Source organism: Macaca nemestrina, chromosome 17 (genome assembly GCF_043159975.1).
Source record: "Macaca nemestrina isolate mMacNem1 chromosome 17, mMacNem.hap1, whole genome shotgun sequence".
NCBI classification, from domain to species: domain Eukaryota; kingdom Metazoa; phylum Chordata; class Mammalia; order Primates; family Cercopithecidae; genus Macaca; species Macaca nemestrina.
This window is the reverse complement of record NC_092141.1, coordinates 39,672,830-39,692,453: the sequence shown is the minus strand read 5'-3', so window position 1 is coordinate 39,692,453 and position 19,624 is coordinate 39,672,830. Positions and strand designations below refer to the sequence as shown.

The 19,624-nt window shown below is 34.9% G+C and overlaps 1 protein-coding gene across 8 annotated transcripts in view; it reads right to left on the bottom strand.

Moving 5' to 3' along the window:
• Positions 1-19,624, bottom strand: part of LOC105485209 (neurofibromin 1) — a 291,308-nt gene that overhangs the window by 110,159 nt on the left and 161,525 nt on the right. For 4 of the 8 annotated variants that reach the window (XM_011747435.3, XM_011747438.3, XM_011747434.3 and 1 more), the window contains 7 exons: positions 19,127-19,262; positions 14,927-14,989; positions 9,413-9,571; positions 8,795-8,892; positions 7,403-7,549; positions 6,051-6,197; positions 2,860-2,970 (listed from right to left, as the gene is read on the bottom strand). In XM_011747435.3, the coding sequence (XP_011745737.2) occupies positions 2,860-2,970; positions 6,051-6,197; positions 7,403-7,549; positions 8,795-8,892; positions 9,413-9,571; positions 14,927-14,989; positions 19,127-19,262 (861 nt within the window). The remainder of the gene's footprint in view (positions 1-2,859; positions 2,971-6,050; positions 6,198-7,402; positions 7,550-8,794; positions 8,893-9,412; positions 9,572-14,926; positions 14,990-19,126; positions 19,263-19,624) is intronic. The other 4 variants (XM_011747440.3, XM_011747439.3, XM_011747437.3 and 1 more) reach the window with 2 other exon arrangements.

Genomic DNA, 19,624 nt, shown 5'->3' with positions numbered 1-19,624 from the left:
TTTCTTTCTAAAATTTCAGACATGCAGTACTGAGACAATGAAGGGGTTACTATCTGGGGCAAAAGCTGAAAGGATACAGAAAGAAGAAAATCATGAGGAAGAGTTGAACACAAAACCAAGAGACAGTCAAAGAGCGTAGCCAGTTCTAGCGCCACAGTCATCTAGTTCTCTTTATCTGGGTAGGCTCTGCTCTAATTCATGCTTTTCCTAAAAGCTATTCTTGAGAAAATACAAATGACTCCTTTGCAATAATAACTAAAATAACTTAATTGATTGCCCAGGATCTCACAGGTAAAACCAAGATTTGGTGACTAACAATGAGAAAGATAAAAGAAGTAAGAGGAAAGAATTTAAAATGATTAGGGTCTCTAGATTGGGAACTAGAAGGGATGATGATGCTACTGAGATAGAGAAATATGGTGTGAAGAGGAGGTTGATTTGAAGATATACTGAATTAAGTTTTAGACATTTCAAGTCTGAAACATCTGTGGACTATCTATAAGGAGATTAGAAAATCCACAATTCAAAAAGCATCACTTAACACATGGTAGTCTAAGCCACAGAAACGCAGGAATATCAAAAGAAGTCAAACCCAAGTGCTCTCTGACAAAACTGATGGCATAGAGACAGACAAGACCTTCATAATGGAGTAAATGGATGCTCTGCTCTGATGTACCGTGTACTCATCTGTCACACCAGGTAAAAATGAAGGCCAGGAGGAGCTCCAGTAGGTCTAAGTAAGAAACTAAAAGGATTGAAAATCTGAAACTGACAGTGCCATATTCCCCAAAAAAAGAATGAAAGAAAAAAAGAAAATCTCAAATTTACTCCTTACATAACTTTACAGGTCAAAAAACACTTTATAGGAGAGGTAGACAGTTTTTATAAGCACACACCCCAGCAACAGATTTGGAAAGCAACAGATTTGGAAAAATAAACTTATTTATGATTATGCAGCTAAGGCCAGGTGCCGTGGCTCACACCTGTAATCCTAGCACTTTGGGAGGCTGAGGCAGGCAGATCACCTGAGGTCAGGAGTTTGAGACCAGCCTGGCCAATATGGTGAAACCCCGTCTCTACTAAAAATACAAAATTAGACAGGCATGGTGGTGCATGTCTGTAATCCTGGCTACTCGGGAGGATGAGGCAGGAGAATCACTTGAACCCAGGAAGTGGAGGTTGCAGTGAGCCGAGATCGCACCATTGCACTCCAGCCCGGGTAATAAGAGTGAAACTCCATCTCAAAAAAAAAAAAAAAAAAAAAAATTATGCAGCTAATAAGCAGCAGAGCTGAGAATTCTTAGCACTCTCAAGCCACAACACTCAATAGGTTTCATGGAAACCTAACTGATTGAATCTCACTAAGGGATCTGTAGCAGGTCCAATCTGCTTTCCTTTAGTTTTTGCTAGATCACCACAGAGCAAGAATACAAATATAATAGTTTCTGATCCTGAAAAAAAACCCAGCTTTGTTTACCATAAATCTTTGCTATTTGTAAACTAATAAGATTTTAAAGAAGACAGGGATACACGTCTGCTACCTCCCTTACAATGTTTGCTTTTTACTTAGACAACAAAGGGAAAGTAAAAATATCCTGGTTGTATTAAAGGTTGGGGTTAGAATACAAATATGGTTCATCTCAAGTGCAAACGAAAATTAAAATGATCTTAGGCAATTTAGAAATGGCAACTGAGATGAGAGCTGGAGAGAGGTCTTCATGGGAAGGTGAGGAGGGGTTACTTAGAGTTGTTAAAGGGCTGGGGGGGGGGTGCGGGGGGAGGTTCAATGCAATTTTCTTACTTTCTTGATTCCCTAATGCTCCAGTCCTTTGGACTTCTTGGTCTTAAGGCTATCTGAATTACCCAATTAGACAAGTTTCCCATCTTCCACTGATCTTCCTTCACCATCTCTCTACTATTTCTCAACCTCAATTTGTTTCCCACACACTGCCACCTGTGGCTAGTAAGTTGACTAACAATGTAAGTCTACTAACTTAATGGTCATGGATGTTAAATACTGTTAAATTCAGGAAACTGGTAAAGATTAAGTCTACAACTAATGAGTAGCAGAAGTAAGTCTAAACATGGTCCTTGAGATTCCAAAGTCAGTGGTTTCTCTACATATCATGTTGTCTCTAAGGTTCAATTACCATGAATGTATGTCATGGTAAATGCGAAGAAGTCAAACTGACGAAATAATGTCACAGATGAGTTTTCAAAAGGAAGGTAAAATGAGGCAAGAAAGAAAAGACAATGGTAGGGAAAGCAAGGCAAGCATCATACCTATTATTAAAGAAGAGCTCACAACATTTCCAGAAAGGCTTTCTAGGAACTAGCCTCAACTGAGGGCAGCATGAACAAGAACCATTTTCCAGGCCACCCCCTGCACCATCTTCACAGGTATTTTCCACCACTCCTTTGAATTATTTTCTAAATCACCCTGATGCCATCTTACACCACGTATTTTTAAAAGTTCTCAGAAATAGGCTTTTACAGTTTTATTTCTTCCTTTAAAAAAAGTTCCCGGTTATCATGTTGTGAGTACTATTTAATCAGAATATACTTGAAAACAACATATTCTTTGTGGGTTTTTAACTCTTGGTAATTTTTGACTCTTGGCAGGCAGTATTTTAAAAAATGATGTAGGACAGAGAAACCAGTATGAAATGGGTAGTATCAAAAGCAGCTACTAGATACTGACCATCATTTTAGGAAAGGCAGGCTATTTATCCTGCTATATGCTCCCAGGTAAACTTGTCTTCAATTCCTGTTAAGTCAATTAGGAAAAACCAGACTTGCCATCTCTTGCTATAATTTAAAAAATTCTGTTAAGGGACACCAAAACATAGTACGTCTTACCTCCGTGCAACATAATAAAAAATAGGATTCCCAGCTTTGGAAGTCCCAGCTTGGTAGAAAATACTTAACGTTTTCAAAGCCTTGAATTCTTCTTTTTCATGTACCTGATGCCTAAAAGAAAAAGAACAGAGTAACTATGAGGCTTTATGTTGTCTACTGATTATGTAAAAAAAGTCTCTAACTGGATAAACAATAAAATACTAAAATGAAAAAATATTTTAAAAGCAACAGGCATTCTAAAGGGTAATTTGGCAACATGCACCAAAAATTTCAAGGTACTACTCTTTGAACCACAAAAGCACTTTTAGGACTATTCTAAGAGAACTATTGGACAAGGATATTAACCATAGGATTGTTTTTACTCATGACGTTTTTGTCCCAGACAGAAGTTTATGATTTTCTAATGAATTCATTTTATCAATCTTTTCTAGTTTATGGATTTTGAATGGATGAAAAAGGCCTTAGCTTTGCTCATGCTTTTTTGATTTATGGGAGTCTATCATAAATGGTATGAAAGTATTTTTCCAGATCATTACTCAGTTGTATCAACACCATTTACTGAAAGGCCATCCTAATCTCGATTTTGAATACCAGTTTTACCATATGTTATGTTCCCATACGTATTAAAGCCTGGTTTAATTGTTATATAGTTTGCTCAAGACTCAGTGTGCTTCTTTAACCTCAAGATACACGTCACTCATCAACTCCAGAAAACATCCATCCATTAGCCTTTCAAATATTACTTCTCCCCATTCTCACTGAGCTCAATTTCTAGGGAACACCTACTAGACATATTTTGGACCTTCTCATTCTATCTTCTGCATCTCTTAACCTCTTTCATATTTGCCATTTATCTGTCTGTACTGACTGTATGCTAGGTAATTTGCTTAGAAACTAGCTTCAGCTATAAATTTTATTTTTTTTTGAGACGGAGTTTCGCTCTTGTTGACCAGACTGGAGTGCAGTGACGCGATCTCGGCTCACTGCAACCTCTGCCTCCAGGGTTCAAACGATTCTCCTGCCTTGGCCTCCCAAGTAGCTGGGATTACAAGTGCCCACCACCACGCCCAGCTAATATATATATATATATATATATTTTTTTTTAGTAGAGATGAGGTTTCACCATTTTGGCCAGGCTTGTCTCCAACTCCTGACCTCAGGTGATCCACCCACCTCGGCCTTCCAAAGTGCCGGGATTACAGGCAAGAGCCACCGCACTCGGCCTAAAATTTTTTAAACTATACATATTTTCTTTTACACCTAGTATTTCTGAGTCTTATGTCTTGGGAAAGAGATTGCATTAGCTCAGCCCATCGTGCTGCTGGTACCACGTCAGAATTTTAAAAATATTAATGAAAACAACCTAGATATCATTTGATAGGAGAAATAATTATACATGTGCATAGATAAATGACTGGGAGACTATTCAGCAAACGTTAACTGAATTATTTCTGACAGGGAGGATAAACAATTTTTATTTCTTTTACTTTCTTCTTTAGATTTCTATATCGAGTAATTTAATAATTTTTTTAATAACTGAAAATATTATAAAGCTACCTTCATTTTTTTTTTAAAAGAAAATGGGTCTCCAAGAGCATCAGTGGGAATTTAGAACAAAAATAAGATCTAACATTTATTAAACAGTTTACAAGTACCAGATAGTATGCTAAGTATATTATACATATTGGATCACTTAATCTTCAAAAGCACAAAAGATTGCTTTGTAAGGGAAGGTAGGATCTTAGAAAAAAAGGAGTGATAAAAATAGTTTCCTAGAAAAATGGCTAGGATGTCCTCAGTGATGTCAAATTTAAAAATTGTTTTGATTCATTCATTTTTATATTTATATTTACTTTTTTTTTTTTTTACTCATTTCTTTTTGCATAGACAAGGTCTCATTCTGTCACCTAGGCTGGAAATGCAGTGATGCAATCACAGTTCACTGCATCCTCGAGCAACCCTCCCACCTCAGCCTCCCAGGTAGCTGGGACCACAGGTGCGCACCACCACACCTGGTTAATACTCTATTATTTGTAGAGATAGAGTCCTGCTATGTTGTCCAGGCTGGTCTTGAACTCCTGGCCTCAAGCAATCCTCCTGCCTTGGCCTCTCAAAATGTTGGGATCACAGGTATTAGCCACCATGCCTGGCCTAAAAATAGTATTATATTTTTGTAGTATATAATTTTCAGTTAGGTAATGTGAATATTCTATATGGAAAATATGCCCTTAATTACACAGGAATAAACATTTGTTGCACTGAGAAAAATCTAATAGAGCTAAAAATAAAAATTAATTTGGAAAGGACATTATATACCCATACATTCTTATGTTTATACATTCTTTCATATATTCATATATTCTTTTAACAGTATCATTGGTTTGCATTTATATATACAAAACCATGACCTATATGCAATACAACTAATAACAAGCACTTACAATTCAAGGCATATTATATACAAATCTTTAACTTATCATCATCAGATCCTGTTTTTTCTGTTTTGGCACAAACTATGAACATAACACTCAACTCACAGACACCAAGGAGCACTTATTAAGCATCAAGTCCTGTGAAAGGTACTTTAAAAGATTCAGCAAACTACTCTCATTGTATCATCATAGAGTAAGTGTCTAACAATGACGATCTTTTGGTTCACAAACTAAATCCCACTAAATGGGATTCAAACAAAAGTCCACAGAAATTTTATAGCAATATTGAAGTATACTATATTTTCTGGACCTTAATCTGAAAGAAGTCAAAACCATTAACCTTTATGAGGGTTCTGAAAAATGTTACAGTGTAGTAGAAAAGTCCTTCACTTAAAACCAAAAGACCTATGAAACAGGTGTGGAATCTTAAGCAAGTCAATTATTCACATTGAGTTGCATCTTCCTTAACTATAATTTGAAAATAATGCTGTCTTCACTCCCTGGTAAGTACTAAATGTGAAAACTTATGAAAGCAAGATGATAAAATATGATTTGTTACTATTGTTATGACAATCAACATATAAAAAACACACCCTATATATATAAATAATATATAGTTGGATCCCCAAACATGGCAATGTGATTATTAAATACATCTTTCCTCATAGTCTTCTATCATATCTAACAAGTGGCCTGGTGGGCAAACTCTGCTTCTCAAACAAAAAGAATGCAATCAACTATTTCAAGGTTGTACTTTACCTAGTCATAAATTCCTCAAACTTTGAACTGGTAAGGTTAAGGCTGGACCAGTGTGTATCTGCCACAGGTTTGTGCTCTGGAGGACCCAGGTACGCAAGAAGTGTTGCCATCTTATCAAAAGGTCGTCTTCCAACAGCTTTATGATCCCTAGATACAGCAAACTACTTAGAAAAAAAATTACCAGTTCACATTTTGCGCTACACATTTCTTTAACTTGCAACTGGTTGCTTTTCCTTTTACTGTCAGCTGGTGGTCTCTGCTGATTTGTAAACAGCACCAAAAAGACCTCAGGACCATGTTTACTTCAATCCATTAATAACTCATAAAAGATGAAAATGCCCTGTCATTTAAACTCCCTTCTCCCAATTGCTTACCCTTAGCTTCACAGTCCACTACTTTTCCCGTGAATGTGCTAACCATTTTTATTGGCATTTAAAAATAATTTGAACTCATTTTTCCTTTGTTAGGGACTCCTCATACATAGGAATTTGGTCTCTTTACAAGTTTATATAACTAGATGGGACAGCAAGTAATTTATGATACACAAGAGACTACCAAGATTAATGAAACAATGCTCAAATTAATAATTTCAATTTTTAAGTATTTTCTTTTTTTTTTTTTATTTCTGAGATGGAGTTTAGCTCTTGTGGCCCAGGCTGGAGTGCAATGGCACGATCTTGGATCACTGCAACCTCCGCCTCCCTGTTCAAGCGATTTTTCTGCCTCAGTCTCCCAAGTAGCTGGGATTACAGGCGTCTGCCACCATGCCCAGTTAATTTTTGCATTTTTATGAGAGACAGGGTTTCACCATGTTGGCCAGGCTGATCTCGAACTCCTGCCCTCAGGTGATCTGCCTGCCTAGGCCACCCAAAGTGCTGAGATTACAGGCGTGAGCCACCATGTCAGGCTGGTATTTTCTATACAAAGCTTTATTGCATATACTTAAAGTATCACAAATGAGTTTATCATAGAATTAAAACGCTGACAATATTTTAATTACTGAATTCCTACGAATTAGCTGTTCTTCAGATTCAAATGCCAACGCTAATTTGAACTTCTCTGGGTCTATGACAGTTTGCAAGCCATAAAAACCCAAAGAGCGAATCTGTGATTTCTTAACTTGACAAAAAAATAATAATAATAACCACTGGAACCTAGGTAGGTTTGTTGATTATTTAATATGACTTAACCTTTTGTTTGTATTTTTTTGAAAAAAAGAATCTTTCTCTTTCTAAACCATAATTCTTAGTCCAAGAAGATGCAAAGTAAAAAGCACTATTCATGACCAATAATTTTATTAATCTAAATTTAAACAGAGAGTATTCACTATCCCCATGACTGGGAAATCTTACCTGTTGCTGGACAGATACTGGCCGATTTTCTCCTGATTGTTCCAGAGTAGACGATGTAAAGCAAGCACATTGCCGTCACTGATGAAGGAAAGACTATGATTTACTGCATCACTTGTAGGACAATCAGATGCTATATCAAGGAAAAACCTTCAAAAATGCAAAGTTATTAGAATTTTCAACACCAGATACACCCAGACTTATGTTTGAATTAAATTTATATGAAGTAACTTTGTGAAGTAACTGAGATTACAAATATGGAGGGCTTGTTCCCAAAATGTGACTTGACATCAGACAAAGCAAAAAGGACAAGAAAGTTGGCTTCCCATTTCTGATACCTGGCTTCAGCTTCAAAGTAGGCTCTGAAGTTTAATAACAAAATTGAGATGGATGAAACTTCGGAAAGAGGCTAGTATTTTACAGATAAGGAAACGAAGGTCCAGACAAAGACTTCCCCAAAGATACATAGCCTGTCAGAGCCAGGATTAAAACTTTGATCCTTTTAACTTTGTATGGGTACTCAGAGTGCCAGAATATGAATCCTATGCTGACATTCACTCTCTTTCCAACATGGCTTGTCATTCAGCAATATACCTTTTAAACTCAAGTTTCCCTAACAGAAAAGCAGTCAGTAACAACTACAATGATGATAAACTGGAAGAGAGAGTTGTACAAGCCTAGCTTAGATGACGAGGATCAATTAGATTCATACTACATGAAAAGCAGAATTCCAGACATAAAATTTACAAAACACTTTCTTATGAATTATCTCATTTTTTTCCCTCTAAAAACAACTCAGGCAAAGACTTTATTCCCACTTTACAGATAAACCAGTAACTCAGAGAAATAAAGTGAAATAACTAGTTATGGAAATCTAGCAGAAAAGTTTTCTACAATCATAAAGTTCAGTTTCTCATAAACAAAATCTTACGTGTTTGCTTTACTTGGTTTAAAGAATAACATTTTAGTTTAGATACACTTCCAAATTTAAGTACCACAAATACTCTAACATCAAAAAAACCTTATTAAACATTGTTATGTATTATTGATGCCATGGTTTTAGTTTTAAATAAAAAGAATCCTACTTCTTCCTTGTCCCCATATTGAACCATCCTCAAATCCTTTATTTAACTAGACATGTCAAAAATCCCTCTTGGTTTTCAAATATGAAAATCACTATCAAATTATAAAAAATATTATTTTATTTCATGACTGTCTTTTATAGTAAAATAAAATAAGACAAGTTATGTCTTGACCTAGAGCAGGAAAAGAAAAAAACCTACACTGGAACTTCATGTAAAACAGGTACATGGACTTACGTGAAACTGAAAATATTTGATTCAAACAGAGCAACTGAAGTAAATTATGAAGTAAATTAAATGGCAAGTAAATTACCTTCGTGCTGCATCAAAGTTGGTTTTCACAAAATCGTTGAAAGGCCGCATATGTTCTTCTTTTGTGAAGAGAACGTGATTGGCGATACTCTGAAGTATCTATACAATAAAACAGGGTTATAAATAATCAGATTATTTATTGTATGAAGTCTATACATTAATATATTCTTTAAAAGCATGAATTTTCTCATTGATATTTCTGCTAGTACTTAAAAATTAATCATTCCTCATTCTATAACTTATTTTAGGTAGTGTTTCTATCCTTCCCAAATGCAATTATTATATTTACATGTAAAAATACGTATTAAAAATGTTCAATGCCTTTTAAAAAAAATCCTATAGTCTACATTCTAGTCTGTTTCAGAATGTCTAGAATGATTATGCAAAAAATGATCTTCATAACACAAGACATCTGCTATAACAACATGTTTTCTCATGAAAATAAGGTCCATCAGGTACCTAATGAATTCCTTTTTAATATAAACAAAATAAAACAAAAACACATAACTGAAAACCATAGGGTATTTCAAATATAAATGTAAGAGGAAGTACTATAAGAAAAGCTGAAAATTTAGTTGCAAAGGGAATTTAAGATAGTTAGATTATCAAAATAATTCACCTTTGACATTAACTTCAAGCCCCTTTCGATTCTAGGTGGTGGCTTTTTATCTAAAATCCCTGCTTCATATGGTGAGACAATGGCAGGATTGATAAATCTGAGGAACATGGCACTTCCTACTGCACCGATGCTGTTCTGAGGGAAACGCTGGCTAACCACCTAAAAACAAGGAGTTGAGAATTGAGTATAAGGTCTGAATTAAAATAAGGACATGAAAACAAAGAGTTCAAAGGTCAAACTTCGCACAAACACTCTGAATCAATCAGTCCTCATGAATGACATATTTCTATTTTTTTCTTCTCCCAAAACATGAGAAAATGGTTTCCTCTCAATTCTAGTCTTGTATCATATTAAAGTACAATTAAGGTATCTCAGAGGAAAGAAAAACCTCATGGATGAGATGGGTAGAAGAAACCTGAAAAAAGATCTTCACTGTATCATCACTTGTACCGCAAGTTTGATGAGTAATGAAAGCAGACCAAATTTTCACACAAAGATGATCATAATTTACTAAGATTAACAGACATGAAAGTGTGGTCAACTTTATAAGGTGAAACTAGATTTTCAACAGCACACCCCCAAAACATCCTATACCTGATAGTACATATTTACATTTTGTTGTGTACCAGTTACAACTGAATTTAAGAAAAAAATGCTGGCCATATACAAAACAAAATCTTAGATTCCTGAGGGAAAAAAAAAACAACTTACTTACAAGTAATGTTACTGCCAGTTCCTTTTCTTCATAGCTTCCTTTATAATATAAGAACCTACCTATTATTTAAACCATGGAGGGATGGGAATTCTTGGGGACCTAAAAGAAAAAAGGATCTCACCAGAAGAGAGAATCCCTGTATCTACCTCAATTTATAATTCTGTCAAATAAAAATAATTTAAGAACTCAAGAAATGGTTGTCCAGCCTGAAAAGCAATGTGAACCCAATATTAAAAAGGGATTATTTTCCCTTTATAAAACATTCTACATTAAGATAAAGTAAAAGGTACCTTAGCTTGGGAAGAGTGCTATAAAACTGGTTCAGCTCCCATCCCTTCCCAGTGTCCCCTACTTTAAATCATGTTATAGATGAAAATTATATTTTACAATTTACATTTTTTATATATACTATATATGTGTATTTTTAAAGAACACTTAATGTAACATTTGAATCTCTACAGCTATTTTTGCTTAGTGTGGCTAACTGCTGTTTAAACTAGCAGTGACTACAAAACTGTAGCATTCCACTCAATAATCTGCGATTCCAAGGATAAACCTTCATTTCAAAGGATATTGGTGGGGGGGGGTCCCAGATTTACATGCAGAATATCACGTAGCTATTTTTTTCACAATGCCTCAATAAATATTTCCTGTCATAAGTTATGACAGGAAATTATGACATAAATTATGATAGGCTGACTCCAGATTAACTCTGGAAAGAATCGGGATTATTTCACTTCACCCTGTTCAATGCAGTGCTTCAAGCATTCCACATTTTAAATGTGTTATCACTGCTTATAATCTCAAAATAGCTTTCTATAATCTCTAATAGGAAGTTAGTAAAAACTAGATTTTAGAGAAAAAAATATTTGTAAGAGGTGATAAAAAGAGGTCAGTTGTAACTAATATAGTCCCACCTTCAGTTACACTACGCGTAGTTCAGGAAGCTTTCTTTATGTTACAGTGTTTATTGCATGAAGAACAACCTTAACTCTTAAATAAGCGGAAACTGGTGAAGGTGACTAAATATAGCTGCTTTATTAGAATGGCTTTAAAACCTAAATACCATTTATTTTTAGCTCAAATATATAAATTTAGAATTAGACACAGAAGTTTTAGCTGAAACTATAGAAAGATGTAAAATTAAGAAAAAATTCGAGTGCTTCAACTATTCCAGTACGGTGTTTCAACCTTCTGGGGATGAGGAACCTCTCTGAAATCTGATAAAGGTTAGAAAAATGAATGTATGCATTCACACACACAAAATTCTTCACATAATTTTAGAATATTCATAGACCATCATTGCTACTGAGTGGTTAATCTAAAACTCCCAAATTTTAATCTTAGACAACTCTCTGGCTGGGCGTGGTGGCTCACACCTGTAATCCCAGCACTCTGGGAGGCCGAGGCAGACAGATCACTTGAGGCTAGGAGTTCAAAACCAGCCTGGCCAACATGGCGAAACCCGATTTCTACTAAAAATACAAAAAGTAGCTGGACGTGGTGGCGCACACCTGTAATCCCAACTACTTGGGAGGCTAAGGCAGGAGAATCGCTTGAACCCAGGAAGTGGAGGTTGCAGTGAGCCATTGTGCCACTGCATTCCAGCCTGGGTGACACAGAGAGACTCTGTCTCAAAAACAAATAAATAAATAAATAAATAAATATAAAAAGGCAGACAAAACAAACCTATAACATTTTAAAGCCCTTAAGGAGTGAGTCAGCAGGAGGGAAAAGGATTAAAAATTACTTTATAATTATTTTAAAATAGATTATTTTAAAAGAATTAGCATCTAATAAGTTTAACCCATTAAAATTCTAAAATGGTTTTTAAAAAACTAAAAGCCATAGTTTAATTTTCAAAGAACCAGTTAGTTTATAAAATGTTAACCTGCTGTGAAACACATAGAGAGCTTTCAAAATACTGTTTAATTTTTTACGCTAGTAAAATGAAGCACTGGGAGTGGAGAAGGAACAAGGAAATTTGTAATGGTTATCATCAATTAGACAAAATACTTTTTTGGAAGTAGCTATTTACTGGTTCTCTCTAGCACAAAGAAGTTTTAAAGTGTGACTCATATTTACACCTGATTTATACTTAATGGTACTCAGCATCAGAATTTAATGAAAAACTAAGTGATTTCCCAAAAGAATATTGTAAAATTTACAAAAAGTACCACAGTTTTACCATCTTCCACATCTTTAAAAATAATTCATGTTAAAACCCAAAATATCCACACCTCAGGAACACATACTGTTTCATGTATCATATAAATATGTATCACACTGATGGCAGAATCAATGTAATTTTGGAACTAAAAACTGATTTTAAAAACCAATAAAAATGCTATATAACAAGTTTCATAAGTCAACTTATAAAAGGACTGTTTTTTTTTCATTCAACACTAATTGATGCCAATGTAATTTTACCTCATTAATACATACATGCTCTATTGGTTTTTTAATTTATAAAAATCTAATTTGGATCCAAAAGACATTCTGCATAAAAGGTCAAAGTTGGGCCAGTCTGTGTGTTGAGACCCGTTATCAGCCAAATGTCCCCTTTCTTCCTCTGGTAGAAGCTGACTACATAATGTGAATGCATGCAGTCACAAACCACACTTCAGCCAAGAGTGTTACTACCCATATATGCTTAGTTACTGCATTCTCCCTGAGTTAGGCAGACAGTTAACTTTCAAAGTAAACCTCATTATACACTATATGTTTGAGAATAAACAGTTATCTGTAATGTGACTACACAGTTATATACTAGAAGCCACATCTCTCTATATTTTACATATTCCAATCCATGATACATACACCCAAAAAGAAAGTCAGCTCTTAAAGATCATTAGATTTTGTTAAAGCACACAACTCCATAAAACAACTTAAATTTATGAGTATACTGTCTTCATACTTTGGAATGTACTCTAAAATATCTGAAATTACCAATTAGATTCCCCTTGTTTCCATGAGGAGCTCATATTACCTGTACTGAGAAATATATTCCAAAACTTAGTATTACTCAGAAATTAAAAATATTTTTTTTGAAAACAACTCTAGTAGAAAAAACATTTCAAGAAACAATTTTAGACAAAATCTTAATAAATGAAGCAGTGTTAGGAAGGCTAGAAAACATGCTTTAGAGAAACACAGAAAGCCTGAATTTTAATTATGTGATACACTACAAAATGGCATTAGTATAACACTGAACAAGAGTGTTAGAAGCAGCAAATTAATTTCAACGATGATGGTGTACATTATGTTAAACTCACATATACTGAGAATTAGAAGTCTGAAGCATTAGAAACGTCTTTATAATCCAATCAATTTGATCAGAGCTAGTCAAATTTACTTAATATACTCAAAAATAAAATCTTCAATGGACACAACAAAAGTATGTCTATAAATTTAAATTTTGATTTGAATTTTTAAAAATCTATATTTAACGCTTAGACAATTTATATGTAAAGCTTAGAAACATATGTAAAGCTTTTTCTTTTTTTGTGAGATTTTTGTGAGACAGGGTCTTACTCTGTCACTCATGGTGGAGTACAGTGGTACAATCACGGCTCACTGCAGCCTCAACCACCTGGGCTCAAGCAATCCTCCTGCCTCAGCCTCCCGAGTAGCTGGGACTACAGGAGTACACCACCACACTTGGCTAATTAAAATATATATATATATATTTGTAGAGATGACTTGCTATGTTGCCCAAGCTGGTCTTGAACTCCTGGGCTCAAGAGATCCTCCCACCTTGGTCTCCCAAAGTGCTGGGATTACAGGTATGAGCCACTGTGATCTGCCATAAAGCTTTATTATATGTAAAGTTGAAAGGAATGAAAGATGAAACCAGATGAACACTGTATTCTAAATTACACCCTTTTAAGAAAACTACCTACTTGACTCCTAAGTTTTCTTTACATCTTACTCTACAATCATTTGGATTATATGAACAAAGACAGGGCTCAGCCTGATAAGTCACTCTGACAAATAATGGCAAATGTTAAATGAATGCATGTTATATTTTGTACAAATTCCATTCACTGGAAGAAAATAATTATGACTCTCATAATTTTCTTCCTTTTAAATAAATCAGGCCAAGTTCATAGAAGCAGAGAGTATATTCACATTATGTTTGCAGAATGATGTGTTTTTCTACACATACAAACTCAGTTTTCTTTTATCTCAAAAATACTATCTTATCATTTACCTCCTTTTTTTTTTTTTGAGGTAAAAGTAGTTTTACCATTAAAATTTCTAGGAAACTATGCACAAATATCTAAATTATGCCTGGGACTGCCTAGATAAAAATATGAAGAGTAAAAATATAAAATTTAGCAACTTTTAGGTAAGATTTAGATAGTGACACTTTCCCACCATATACTTCTAACAATTAAGAAACACTGTCATCTCTGGAAAAAGAAACCACTCACATTACCTTCAAACAAGAAGCAAGAATGAAGAGAGTCAGCGTTTCCTAAGGCCTTGAAATTAAGTTTCTTTGCATTCATTTATAATTTTAAAAGTAACAATAATAAAATTAGACCAAGGATATCCAATGCAACAAATGCCCACAAATTGCCTTTGGGATAAATCAAACCAAAGGAACACAGAGAATGTTTCAATGTAACTTAATTCCAGGGTTAATTGAAATGAAAGCTATTTTGTGCCAGAATTAGTAGAATGATTTTACAGTGAAGGTCAAATAGGCTGAAGTGAAGATATTCTTAACAAACAGCAAAAGATTTTTGTTTTGCTTTGAAAGAAACAGCTAGTAAAAAGTTCTCCAAACTTACTGATTTTTTGTTTTCCTTTTTTTCTTTTACTGTAGCTTTATTCAGTAGGGAGTGGCAAGTTGCCTACAGAACAGAGATGAGCACAAACAAGTCACAGCACCGACTACATACAGCAACAAAAACAATGTTGGCTTGTACATAAAATTATACCATAAAATGTAACACAAATGGAATCAACAAAAAATTAGAAATCAACTGAATTTTGAGGAATGAATTTTAATTCTGGGTTTTAATTTTTATTACATTTTTAAGCCAAGCACTAAAACAGCAAGAAATGTTGAGACCCAATCATGTCTACTATTTCTGGCTATGAATCACAGAAAAACTCTCCCCAAGTGAATTTGAGGATATTAAATATTTACATTTTGGTTAATTCCTAGCTTTTGAGAAATTTAATATAAAATACTCATTACAAGTAGATCACACACTAAAAACATTTGTGTCTACATAATTTTTTCTTGATATGTAAAATTCTTCTCTGTGTATCCTTCAATTGACTTTAAGTTCTTTTTCCAACACCTGGCATTTAATTAAGATCCTATTGAACAAAGAAATAAAAATTATATGGATAAATATAAAAATGCACTTTAGAAATTCTGAATTAAAGACCTCGCTCTCCCTAAAAAAGATTACTCTTATCATTTCACATTATTTTTCAATGTTTGCAGGCTACTTCCTGAAATGGTTCTAATCAGAGGAGGTTAAAAGCTCTGCAACATTTGGGAGAAGAAGGTTATCAGCTCAACTAGTAAGAAGCATTAATATTATTAAAGTGAAGAAACTGCAGAGAAAATTACAGAACAAAACTGTAGGCCTGCTTAAAACTTCACATATTACAGTTGACCATTGATCAAAATATCTAAAAAAAAAAAAAAAAAAAAAAAGGCCACCTAAAAAATCCCAAAACTCCAGACACATATTGGCTTCATCTCTCAGAGCTCTTTCTAGACCAGAGAATTCTTTCAAAATTAAAAGACTCTTGATAGGACTAGCCTAGGCAGAATAATTATTTTTAAAATATTTCAAAAACCATGTCAGAATTATTTAATCCACAAATAGATGGCATCTTATTCTAGGAATTCTGGGCATCCAACACCATAACCATAACTTGGGCTTTAAGTTAGTTAGACATCCATTCATCCACCCACCCATTCATCTATCCAAGCAGTTATTGTGCACCCAAATGTCAAATACCATTCTAGGCATTGGGAAATAGCAGTAAAACAAGAAGACACAGCCCCTTAGCTCATCGAGCTTTGTTTCAAACTTTAGACTATATACAAATGTATTAGTAACCATGGTATATAACTATCATTTATAGCCTTAAAAATTTGTGTAAACTACTTCAGTTTGGAGAAGGAGATTTACTGAAAAAAGGTGAGATTTATTTAGAATCATAAATTAGTTCTTAGAATTCTCTCACCATAAGAGAATATGCACTCTGGGAATTATTTTATCTTTATTCTAAAACCATCAGGAGAAGTGAAAACAACACATGAGAAAATGATTTAATTATAAATCTGACACATGTTCACAGTTGGCTATTCTTATATAACCTTAATCAGTCAACTAAGGAAGGAAGGTATATAAAGTAATACAGCTGGTTAAAGCATGATTTTAAAAGGCTTAAAGGCCAAGATATGAACTCAAAAAAGGGGCTGAAGTCCAGGGAAGTTTATCAGCTAGCAATATACTCACTTCCCTTTCAACATGTCCCCAGTAAGTCCCACAGCAGGAGCCAAGGGACTACTATCCCTCCAGGCAGAACACAGAAGGGCAGGAAGGTACACTTGTGTTACTGCCAAAGGCAACGGGGCAAGAAGAAGTCAGAAGAGGGAAGACAAATAAAAAAAAAGAGCAAATGAAAAGGAAAAAAACTAGGTTTGGGGAGCAGACTCAATAAAATACTATCTTGAGACCAAAGCGTTTTCCTATCTTTCTTTCTTTCTTTTTTTTTTTTTGAGACAGAGTCTTGCTCTGTCGCCCAGGCTGGAGTGTAGTGGCCGGATCTCAGCTCACTGCAAGCTCCGCCTCCTGGGTTTACGCCATTCTCCTGCCTCAGCCTCCCGAGTAGCTGGGACTACAGGTGCCTGGCACCTCGCCCGGCTAGTTTTTTGTATTTTTTAGTAGAGACGGGTTTCACCGTGTTAGCCAGGATGGTCTCGATCTCCTGACCTCGTGATCTGCCCGTCTCAGCCTCCCAAAGTGCTGGGATTACAGGCTTGAGCCACCGCGCCCGGCCCTATCTTTCTTTCTAATCAGTAAATGTTACCAATTACTAATTTAAAAATAAAGCCTTATTTAATAACAACACAACATACTGTCTCTGCTCTTCAACAATGCTTTTACCCAATACTCAATGCACTAATACCACATTTAATTCATGTTTTTAAAGATAATAATTTTATGTGAAATTTTAACATAATAATCTAGGTTTGTTATTAATATAGGATATTTTATTGTGAAGTGCTCTAAAAAAAGCATAACATACTGTTTAATAACCACCACATATAGTGTTTAAAAATCTATTTTCTATTTTCACTATTTTCCTCCTTTCTCAGCTATGAAAGCTGGCAAGAATCTTGTTTACTTAGGTGGGGGGGATGGGGAAATTTATTTCTTCATTAAATATTTCTTAAGTACTAAATAAGTGCTAAGACCTGTTCCTTTTACATTATCAGAATCATGGTCTTGAAATGGTCTCCAAGTTTGCTGATGATACAAAAAGATTTTTCTTTTAGGATGACAACCACATGAAGAAATTCTACTACAATCTCCTAGACCATGTAATCATGTAGTCAGTCCCCATTCACTTTTAACCAGCTAAAGTCAAAGCCACTGTCATTTTAGAAACCCACTTGCTCTCTGACACCAGTTACCACAAAGCCAACCAAGAAGTCAACCCAGACTATTTTTAATATGTGCTATTTCCTGTCTGCCTAGTTTCATCAATAGAACAATTATCAAATAAAATTTAAAGAGAAACCTGAATACAGCCCAAACTTAAGAGAAGATATTCACTGTATTAAGTTTCATATTATAACTAAACCACCCTTTAGAGTCAGATTTAACTAGCTGAAAAAATTATGTAGGATTTTCCTAAGTTTCTTTGAGTCTTTTTGTAAAGACAGAAAAGTCATGATAAATTAAGAGAGACAACGTTAAGTATGTTTTATCATCTAGGTATACTGTGAAAAGCTTTTTTACAGATAGAACAAATACATCTTTAAAAATAGCAATGGGGAAAAAATTCACATAGAGCAGCCTCAAACAGCTTTTAAAATGGTGATTTCAATGATGCTGTTAACGTCTCTAAGCAACTGAAGCCGTGTGCTAAAAAAAGCAAATGGCTGCGATGACTCTGCAAAGAGAGAGACACAAAGACATGGGTTTTGATAACTGTATTTACCTTACACCCACCCCTACCCCAAATTCCAGACCCACTAATGTTTCTTCCAGAATCATAGTTTCCAAAAGGCTAATGTGCATTTGCAGGATCTCCCTTGGAATAAATAATTCCTAAAACTGCAATGTGCAATTCAAAAACACAGTAGAAGGCATAAAAGAACATAGACCTAATTCCTTCAAAAAGAAGGCCATGACTATGGCTATCTTCTGAATTCAGATGCATTACTTGCAGTGCTAATGTTAGAAAGTCTAATAATTTGGTCTGAATGATGATGATGCAATATCTCTTTTAAGAAACATGCTACATAAAATAAACAGAACAATCAGTCTATCCTGGGAAAACCTGACACAAACTAATTATACATTAATGAAGAAACCAAAATCACAGATGATCAAGCAATTCACAAGGTAAAAAAGCGAGGAGGAGACCCGCCTTAACTGTGAAACACCCTGTAAATAATTTAGGTTAATAGACGACAACAACAAAAATCCATAATATGTTCATTTCAGTCACACCCATCACATCCAGTGGATTCACTACATTTTAAACTTGCTCCCAATGCAAGGAAAATTTAGTATTTTAAAGTCTTCTCTTACTTCAAACTGTTGCCTAAGTAATATTTAAGTTTTTTCAAAGACAATTCCAACAACAATTCTCAATGTGTTATTCACCCAAACTCACTCAGTATTATAGTTAACCACACATCATCAGCAGCTAGATCCTTCTTTGATAAAGCATTCTTCATAATTTAACTTTAGATTAATAATGGTAATCTCCAACTGTAAGCATACCTGGTATAAACAGTGGCACACACTTCGAAGTTGAGGGGGGAATTCTGAGGAGGAACTGATGATGGCATGGAAGAACTTTTCAGTCATCTGAAGGAGGTTCCGCTGGTTTTCCTCAAGGCTCTCTGATGGTTCTAATCTACAAAAAAATAAAAATCCTAACACTTTTGTTTCAAAAAAATAACAAAAATCACTCCTTAAAGGAGACTCTTTTAGAGACATTAAGCCAAATGCAATGTGTGGACTTCGTTGGAATCTTTAAACAACCAACTATAAAAAAGACAACTTTGACAGGGCACGGTGGCTCACGCCTGCAATCCCAGCACTTTGGGAGGCCAAGGCTGGCAGATCGTTTGAAGTCGGAGTTCAAGACCAGCCTGGCCAACATGGTGAAACCCCATCTCTACTAAAAATACAAAAATTAGTCAGGTGCCTGCAATCCCAGCTACTCAGGAGGCTGAGGCAGGAGAATCGCTTGAACCTGGAGGCTGCAGTGAGCCA